The 9,986-nt window shown below is 45.2% G+C and overlaps 1 protein-coding gene across 6 annotated transcripts in view; it reads right to left on the bottom strand.

Annotated features, from left to right (window-relative positions):
• The window catches only part of LOC137866928 (hyccin 2-like), a 31,495-nt gene that overhangs the window by 8,188 nt on the left and 13,321 nt on the right, over positions 1–9,986 (bottom strand). For all 6 annotated transcript variants that reach the window (XM_068703265.1, XM_068703247.1, XM_068703221.1 and 3 more), the window contains exons 4-11: positions 9,439–9,540; positions 7,966–8,145; positions 6,732–6,812; positions 4,770–4,885; positions 3,513–3,608; positions 2,528–2,644; positions 433–520; positions 160–316 (exon numbers count right to left, since the gene is read on the bottom strand). In XM_068703265.1, coding sequence (XP_068559366.1) covers positions 160–316; positions 433–520; positions 2,528–2,644; positions 3,513–3,608; positions 4,770–4,885; positions 6,732–6,812; positions 7,966–8,145; positions 9,439–9,540 — 937 coding nt within the window. The remainder of the gene's footprint in view (positions 1–159; positions 317–432; positions 521–2,527; positions 2,645–3,512; positions 3,609–4,769; positions 4,886–6,731; positions 6,813–7,965; positions 8,146–9,438; positions 9,541–9,986) is intronic.

The raw sequence follows: 9,986 nt of genomic DNA, 5'->3' as shown, positions 1-9,986 counted from the left end.
AATTTCACTAATCGGAAAAAAAAAGTTTGTAAGTTCATAGCTTAAATCACAACTGAATACTGCATAACATAAAAGAGTATTGAAATGGATCTACTCTGATCTCTCCTGCACTGAGGCCTGGTTCATGATGGCGGCTGGGTCTTGCCGCTGCAGTCTTACCCTCTCTCTTCCAGCGGTGGCGTCGTATGGAGGCAGTAGTGATGGCTGAGATGGAGATGCGGCTGATGGTGGGCGTCACCTCCACCTGGAGCACTTTGCGCCCCCGCGGCTCATCTGGAGCGCTGTCCGGCAGCGAGTTCTTCATGGCGTTTGCCAGCTGGAGAGGACACGTGCACGGATGCGGCTCAATAAGCAGTTACGTGATAAAAAGCAGCATGGCGTTACGACATTTGAAGTCTGATCAGGAGCCTGATATAGCCATCGTCATCTTACCAAGAGAGGCTGGGAGTAGAGCTCCAGCTGGGCTCGGTACAGAATGTCCTCCAGAGCTTCCCGGCCCATCTCCCACTCTCCATTGTATCTACACATCACAAGACACAAACGCATGCACACCTACATTAAACAACGTCATGTTGTGAGCTTATTTAAGGAAACAGGAGCGTCTGACAAGATGCCTTGATGTCTGAGTCACATCCCTGTGAACTATTATTAGTTATTTAGTAATGTCTGCAGCTTCAGTGAAGGAGGGAAGAAGAAGAAGAGGTCCAGTCAGAGTGATTCTACCTCACTGTCACATTATGTCTGTTTAAGCTAAAGCTTTTTACTTACAAAACTGCTCATTTGTGTTAAGTCCATAAGTTCTAATGAAATGCAAATAGTGTGAATAAAGGATTAACGTAAGTGCATTTATAGGTAAATCTTTGTGTTCATACTCTGGCACTCTGCTGTAGATGAGGGCTGTCTTTAGCTTTGCATAAGGTGTCACAACCTCGTAGTCAATCAGGTGTGATTAAAGGAACGGAAACCAGAAATAAATACAATACAAATTTTATTTAAAAAGATCTGCATGGCTGAACTTTCTTTGATCCGGACAAATGCATGAGTTTCCCTTTAGACTCAAGATGAAAAGGATGGAATAAATGGGCAGGCAAAAAAAAAAAGAAAAAAAAAAGACTCTGATGTTGTGAGGGCTGGAAAATCGGTCCAGAATACATTTCAAACCCGATAGGCTTTCCCTTTCCCTCTCTGCCTCTCTCTCCATGTGGTATTACTGCGCTGTAGCATTAGCAGACATATTAACCTAAATCCCGGAGTATCCTTGACGAGTGCCAAGGTCCCTCTGCATGTGTGGAGCCGTGGATTCAGGTTTATCTGCCCTTCATGTGCGCCTGCTCGGACGCAGAATATGAGAGCTCAGGCTGGCACTGAGGTGACCCATGGTCCGGAATACTAAAAAGGTTATTCTTCTTACAGCGGCACCGAGTGCTCCGATCTCCAGATTGCTGCTGTGGACCCTCATGGGGGCGATGAGGCAGAATGCATACTCATTCGCCGCCACCCTCTCCTTGCCACCACCATATCAGGGGATTCATCTACGAGGACGAGCTATCATCGAGGAGCCGTAATCAGCTTTGCAGCGACAGTCCTCACATAGTGGATGAAACACAATGCACTGCTGATGTAATCAGTCTGTACAGTGAGGAGCTTCTGTCCTTGGTAGAGTGCTAGCATGTGTTGTTAGGAGATTTTCTGCAGGAGATAGCAGCAAACTAGAAGAGAGACTTGAACAAAAAAAGACTAATTGACTAAATTGACCAAAATGGCCAACTAAGAGGGGGCAGCCCTAGAACTCATCATGTATACATGAAGATATATGCGAGCCTTCTCCATAGCTGCGCCCTCCCTCTGGAACTCTCTCCCCAAACACATCCGAGACTGCACCGACCTTTCCACATTCAAATCCCAATTCAAAACCCACCTTTTCAAAACTGCTTTTAATGTGTGACCATTATTGTGTGTTTTTAGTGTATAGCTTTTATATATGATAATTTTAATGTAAAGTGTCTTTAAGTACTCTGAAAAGCACTTCATAAATAAAATGTATTATTATTAACAATGCATCAAATGAGAATGTGAAAAGAATGTGACAAATTGAAAGGGGTCGCTTGAACCTGCAAAGAATTATCATTTGAATCTGGAGTTCAGATGAACAGAGATTTATAGCATCTCACAGCCCATTGTTAAGCTGTCCGGCTGCAACTTTATCGTTTTGTTCTTTCAATGTCACTGCTCCCAAAACATTGAATTTAAACCTGATAAAATAAACCCGACTGATTTTGGCTTCAGTGAACAGCGGTTTTCATAGAAAAAGCTCTAAAAACCCCCACTGTAGACGACCTGCTGAGCACCAAACAGCACACAGATGCAGTTAGTGAACTTAAAGCAGCTAAAAGAGACCGATATCTCCCTCAAGAGTTAGTTAAGCAGAGCTAACAGCGAGGGAATATTGGACTTTTATCCATCCGGTTGTCCCAAATACAACAAGTTGGACGCAACTATCAGTAATTGCAGCTTTAAAAATACATACATGGCGTGATAAACGGCAGTCAGCATCTGCACCATGAACTCGGGGTCCAGCAGCACGCGGTTGCACGGTTCCCTCCAGAGCTTCTGCTGCTGCCGGGGGAAGCCACATACACACAGCCTGAGGAGGGAACACACACACACACACACACACACACACACACACACACACACACACACACACACACACACACACACACACACACACACACACACACACACACACACACACACACACACACACACACACACACACACACACACACACACACACACACACAAGTAAGGTGAGCGAAGTCATACAGCAAAGAGAGGTAGCACCGATCAGATGAGGGAAAAAAACTAAAGAGAACATCAGTCACTTCCAGAATAAACTACAAAAAGAATAAACACATAAAACAGTGAGCAAGAGGAGCTAAATGTACAGTTGTAGAGGTGAGGCAAGGTTCGATGACGGAGTGTTTGGAGTCTACACATTGAGGCTTAACCCAAAACACTGAGCATTGTGTGCCGAGAGCTTCACAGTCACAGTGTGCCGTCTGTCTAGACCGAGTTTGCTTCAGGCGTTGTCCGACTGCTCAGGCACAGTAGGGAAGTCTTCATATCCTGAACAGTCTGCGGTGGAACAATCACCGGGCGGCGGCTCCGCTACAGAGCCTCATGCTGTGAATTCCACATTGATCCTTTCTCTTAGCTCCAGGGCATCTCGGTGTTTCCCAGACGGACAGACTCAGACAAGGTATCCAGCAGTGATGCTTTTTCATCTGGCCTTTCAACGGAGCCCTAATGGAATCTAAATACATCAAATCGTCCTGGACAGTCCGTATCGAGGTCAGTGCGTGGCTACAGGGTAGAGGAGGTGATTTAACGCTCGATTCAGTGGAGCAAATAATGGAGGAGGAAGAGGAGATGGTGGTCACTAATTGGGTACGAAAAGGACAAAACTATTGGTGATATAAGTAAAAAAAAAAAACATGTGTTTTCCTCACCGTGAGCTCATTCTGCAGACCGACTGATAGGACGATAGGGGCATGTACACCACAGCAGAGTTGTAGCACAGCATGAGGAAACACAGCACTTCAAACCTGCAACCGGAAGAAAAAGTATGAGTCAAGCACAGTAATACAGACACTTATAAAGGTCTAATTAAGTCAATTAAAGGGAAAGCACCGATACCATGTGAAACTTGGTACTCTCAGCACACGCCATGTCAGTGGTGTAGAGTCAGGCCAAATGCACGGTGACTGATATTATAGCGGATTGGTACAATATTTAGCCATTTGATTCAACTGTTAATTATAAATGGTCATTTCTATTTAAATGTGTCTGTCATGAATCTACATGAAGTATAAATACTGCAAGAACAGATTTAGTTTTAGAGTGTGTGTGTGTGTGTGTGTGTGTGTGTGTGTGTGTGTGTGTGTGTGTGTGTGTTGATGGTGGACGACCAGGAGGAGGACCTTGAGTGTAAGGGCCTTAATCGACCGTGCACTGGGGGAGGTAAACGTCCTGGTTATATATCATCAGTCGGAGTGAGCCGGCACCTCTCGGGAGCTCCGGGCTTTCTTCTCATAAACACTATCTCAGGCCCCGGCACACAAATGGGTTTCCAGATAATCTACGGAGGCCTAGCCCTGCTGAAGTCCATTCGCTATATTTATGAGACTCTATGTTCATCAAGGCCAAGGGCCACACGGCTCTGGAGAGACGCGCAGGAGGACCACAGCTCTCAAACATCTGAAGTGTCAGAGCTGTGTCTCTGCGCATGTGTCACTTCAAACGGCGGTTTCAGGCAGGGCTCCAGCAGGGCTCCAGCATACTTCATTACTATGCTAAGATTATCACTCATCCACAGAAGCAGAGAATATGTGAGAGCCAACAAAGCTTTCAGGGCTGCCGAGTCCGGCCAGAGGAAGGCTGAATGAGCGTCGAGGGTTATGCTCTGATCATCTTAAAAGGTCTTATTCATTTTACGGGGAAGGAACAGGATAGGATGAGATGTGAGGTGAAAGCAACAAATACAATAAGTAAGAGAATGATGATGTTCACTGAGGCTGAAAAGCCTTCAGCGCTGCCATTTCTCGGTATCCAAAAAGCAACAAATAGGTTTCTCCCTCTGCCAAGTCATTCAGTACGACGGACTGAGCACGACGTCTCTTAGCTGCTGCAATTTAATCTCTTTTGTGACGTTCCTGCGTCTCAGATTAGTGCCTCTCTGTGAACAGCTGGTGGAGTTGGAGTGGTACCTGTTCTGAGCCGTGAAGGTCTCTCTCTGTGGGTGGAGGCCGCTGTACACCACTCTGATCAGGTCATGTTGACAGAGGGCCCCCTCTGTCAATGCCATGGGCCCCAGGCTAGAAGGCTACACACACACACACACACACACACACACACACACACACACACACACACACACACACACACACACACACACACACACACACACACACACACACACACACACACACACACACACACGAAAACAAGGTTAATTTAACACTTAGCGGCTAGCTAACACCTAGTGGCTTCCTCCATGCTAGTAAATGGTCAGACTGTGATAAATGGTCAGACTTTATTACAGTGGCATGATATTACTACTCTGCCAAACTCTCACCTCGGACTGAATTAGCTGGCAGCAACCGACTTCTTCCAAATGTGGAATTTTCGTTGATAAATTGTTGACTGTACAACTCCACTGAAAGTTATGTCTTACAATTTCGCTGTGTCTTCCACAAAGTCCTTCACACAATATTAAGCTCAGAATTTCTGCACTAGTTCCTTCCACCTAAATCCATGTTCCTCTTTCCTTGAAGGCTTCTGCACACCTTTACCGACAGGTCAGGGTTTCCTGCAGTGTTTTATAGTCGAAGAGAGCCACCTCACCTGACATAACATGATGAAAGATAATACATTTTTATGAAATTAAACATTAACCTTTTCACACATCAAATGAGTACTACTGTACTTTTTCAAGTCAAGTCATTTCAGAGCATTCAGACAAGCAAACTTGGTTGATATGGCAAAATAATCATAAATCTTCTCTTTCTGTCGAGGATAAATAGAAACAGGAAGTAACAACTGAAAAAAAGGAACCAATGACTGATCTACGTCTAGCTGAGGAAACATCACAAGGCCGCTATATTGTGATGGCGTGCAGAGAAAAAGTAGTCAGCCTAAAATTGAATTGATATTCTGTGTCTCTTGGGAGGATGGATGGATTCACAAAGAGAGACTAGAGTGTATGCTAATGCTGGAGGCCCGGGGATAAGGAGCAGTGATGTGTGGAGTCGTACTACTGCCTACCCCCCCCCCCCCCCCCCTACGAGTTCTTCATTCTCACAGCGTGGAGGAAAGAGCCTCTGAAGCTTGTAATTACAGCAATAAATCGCCCTCAGCACACACTGTAGTCTCACTACCACACTAGCTCCCACTAAGGGCCGTCAAACTGTATGAAAATATACTGTACACAGTAGAAGCCTGTTCTGTTCGATGTCTTAGGTTCAGGCAACAAACCTAGTTTGTTGGGTATTGGAAAAGATCATGGTTTCGTTCCCTTGGGTAGCAGAAAAAAAAAAACTGGCCATCAAAACACAGTGCTTCTGTCTGCCCTCAGTGAATAGTCCTCGATCAGCATGTCCTGTTAAACACCTCATGAATTCCAGCTCAACACATTAGTCAATACTGTGCCCTGTTTTAGCAGTCAGGTCAGAAGTTGGGGAGTTTGCACAAACCCACCGAGACAGAGTGAGTAACGAAAACTGAAAACCAAAGTTTAGTCACCTCATTTCCAAATATATCGAACGAAAGAGAAAAGTTTGAGTATAAGTGCAAACTGTAAAGGATTTATTCCTGGCCTGCCCAAACTTTTTATGCTGAAAGCTTTCAAAGTTAGTCTCACTCAAAAGCAGGGTGAAAACCCGTCATAGAGAACGATAAGCAGACAATGAAGCTCCTGATTGTACAAACAAAAAGTGACAGAAGTAACTGTGTGGAAAACCTTAAAACGACATTAAAACGCACAGATGGAACGCCACTGGAGGTGAGGTTAATGAAAACTGACCTCCTAAAGGAGATGTCATCTCAAAAAAGAAAACGTTATATAGGTCTCTATAACGCTCCAACAGTCAGGGGGAAGAAGGCAAAGACAGAGAGAAGGAGCCAGAAGCAGCCAAAGCGACCACGACAACTAAGTACACCGAGAGCCCTACCTCATGATAAATCGACGGCTTGGACAGAGACGGGATTGTGAAGGAGAGGAGCTTGCTGTTGCCATCTTTGTCCACGATCTCCTGCAAAACCAAAGAGACAGAAAAGCAGTGTCATTTATAATGAGAGTCCCACACCTTTCAATTCACAAAAATGCAAAAGAAACACATAAATGATGCCGTTTCTAGTAGTGACACCCGATTATCTCCACTGAGTCACAAACGCTATCGACTACAATCACAGACACGTCGAGTTGAGCATCCTTCGTTTGGCCAAAAGCACTCGTTATTCCTACTTTGCTCCGTGAACTAATTACGTGCGGCTGAGGAGGATTCAAGTGGTGTGTAAGATTTATCGAGGCGATGGTTTTTACAGCATAACAGGCTTCGTTAACTGATTGAGAGGCACGGCAATATTCCATGTTTCCTTTGAGTGTGTAACATTCCACACTTTTATCTGTATAAGCTATGGGAGACGTGGATGTTGGGAGAATTCCCAAAATCAAATATAAAATCCCATTAAATATGGATAAATGTGCTTTTACTGCTATTCTTTTTCCACATGCGCTGATTAAAAGTGGTCAGATTCTTATTTCCTGGCTTTGTGTAAGTAAAGATGAACAAAGACATATATCCAACCACCCGTCCAAGCGTCCTTTCGGTATGTGGAACTAAAAAGGCTTTATCCTTTTATGTCCCACTCTCTGTGAATGTACAATCGGTTCAGGCAGCGTCCTGCCCTTCACCGCCCAACAGTATATCTCTGAATATCTGCTGAGAGCAAAACTGTTTATCAGAGTTCAGTCATCAATGAGAGAGGTCTATGAGCATGTACAGCGTGCGTGCGTGGTATAGACAGAGGAATAAATTATGCATGGTTATACCTTCAGCGGTGCTGGCTGACATGGAGCTCTTTCTATTGATATCTCTAGCTCTTAGCCTATTTCCCCAAGGGTGTTTCCTGGTGATGCAATCTATCCCGGGTCTCTCCATTATCGGGGCTTTTCCCTGTAGATCGTCTTTAATGTCAACAGATGTACAGCCTCACTAGTGTCCTAAACCATACCCAGGGATTTAGATATCAACGCTTTGGTGCAGACACAGAGTCGATCTAGCTATCTTCACGGTCGTAGAAACAAATGTCATCAGATGTGTCTCAAAGAAAAGCACAGCCAAATGTACATATTGTACACGGTCTTGCCTTTAACCACCCTCAAGCGTCACTACGGACACCCACCAGGTTATAGATGCCCAGGAGGAGGGCCTCGATGCACCCGTTGCTCTGGCGATCCCTGCTGGCTGTGACGCGCAGATATACCCACACCAGCTCAGGCAGGAACTGCAGGGTGAAGCGGCGCAGGCGGTCTTCAGAGCTCCGGTACAGCTCGAACAGCTGGTGGCAGACGGGCTCCAGCAGCTGGATAGAGGGGAGGGGGAAGGGGTATAAGTAAATGCAAATAAGTAGAGCCAAGTGGAAATACAATATGCATCAAATTAACATGAACATAAGCCTGTGGTGATATAATATAATCTAAATAACCTGCCCACTCTCATAGGCAAAGCTTTCAGCCTCAGCTGAAACCTTTCTGAATAGAGAAACACACTAAGACGGCGTCTTTGCTTCAAAGCTCTCTTTTAAAAACATGAATGAATGTTATCCTGACTGCATACGCCGGGACAGATGGAGGGAAAGTTTTGCTGCTCGTCAATAGTGGGAGATGCGCAGGAGCAGAGGGGATAAATCACTACAATGGAAGTCTGGTCAGATGTACTCTCAGGGGAGCCAGCAGCTGAGCCAATGTGTTTATACCGTTCAGGGGTCAGGGAAGTGGACCGTGTGTGTGTGTGTATGTGTGTGTGTGTGTGTTGGACTGTGGCTGACCCTGAAATAAGCGGCAACTCATTAATGAACTTGGCAAGGCATTTGGCTCTCAATGTCATCAGAGAAAACCACCCAAGCACGCAACAGTCAAACACACACACACACACACACACACACACACACACACACACACACACACACACACACACACACACACACACACACACACACACACACACACACACACACACACACACTTTCTCTCTCTCTGATCACTTATTGTGCAGCCAGATTGACAACGTTAATAGAATTTAGATCCCTGGTTGCTTGACACCTAAAATTGACCATAGAAGAGTGAAGGGGGGGGGGGGGGAATTGGGGGCACCAAGTGTATCATTGAGTCCCGTCTCAATGAGTGCCTCCGGAGCGCCAAAAGAATTGTGTCATTAGGTCCTTTAAGGAGATAATACTTGTTCGTGAGTGTTTGTGTGTTGCAGCACACTTAACGTAAACTGGGTTTGTGACTAAATCTGTGTTCATAATGCATCTGTGTTTGCATCTTTCATTATACATGTATTTTTCCAGTATGGGCAGCAGATGTTCCAATCTGTCAGAGTGCTCTGTGTGTGTGTGTGTGTGTGTGTGTGTGTGTGTAGAGAGAACACACTGTTAGTAGGGCTGGCATCAAGCGCCCGTCCATCATACTCGTGTGCATGTGTAGCTCCAATACACCGTTGTCTGTCAGTTTCTTGCTCACTGCCAACTAGGTCTACTTCATGTGAGTCACTACCAACAGAGCTAAAAACAGCCGTACTCGGGACTCTGTGTGTGTGTGTGTGTGTGTGTGTGTGTGTGTGTGTGTGTGTGTGTGTGTGTGTGGCCCCTCACCTCACTGTTGGGGTCCTGGATGACTCTGTAGAGAGCTGGCACCAGGGACTTCTTTAGATGGAGGCTGCCGGCGTAGCTGGGGATGTGGGTTTCTGGTAAGGACTGGAGCGAGGAGAGGAATGAAAGAAAAAAAAAGGTTTGCTGAGCAATTGCAGACTTTTTTTGCTTTTGTTGTTTTACTATTCTTCAGAATAGTGCTATGACACATACCTCTGCATCATTTCTATGCATGGGAAACAGCGTTTTCAAAATAAAACACACCCTACTGGGGATTAATGTTGACGTTTAGATTTCAGAACTGGTCCTTTACAACTTAAAGCCAATGCACTCGGGTGTCATTAATGTAGCCAAATTAGACTTCTTGTCAGGATATTGTGGGCGTGTACAAACTGTGAATGATTGACATCTCCCTCATCACTTTGTTGCTGTTGGATCAGGGCAACATAATCATTAGCTGTGTCACCTCTCCCAACATAATAAACACTCAACACCAGGACCCTGAAACTGAAGCAGCTCAACTTAATTCGGTCATCGGTAATTGTGTAATT

This window comes from Cebidichthys violaceus, unplaced genomic scaffold (assembly GCF_023349555.1).
Source record: "Cebidichthys violaceus isolate CVI_PGR_0920_01 unplaced genomic scaffold, fCebVio1.0.p SCAF_11, whole genome shotgun sequence".
In the NCBI taxonomy this organism is placed as follows: Eukaryota; Metazoa; Chordata; class Actinopteri; order Perciformes; family Stichaeidae; genus Cebidichthys; species Cebidichthys violaceus.
The sequence above is the reverse complement of the archived record's forward strand: the minus strand, read 5'-3'. Positions and strand labels throughout refer to the sequence as shown.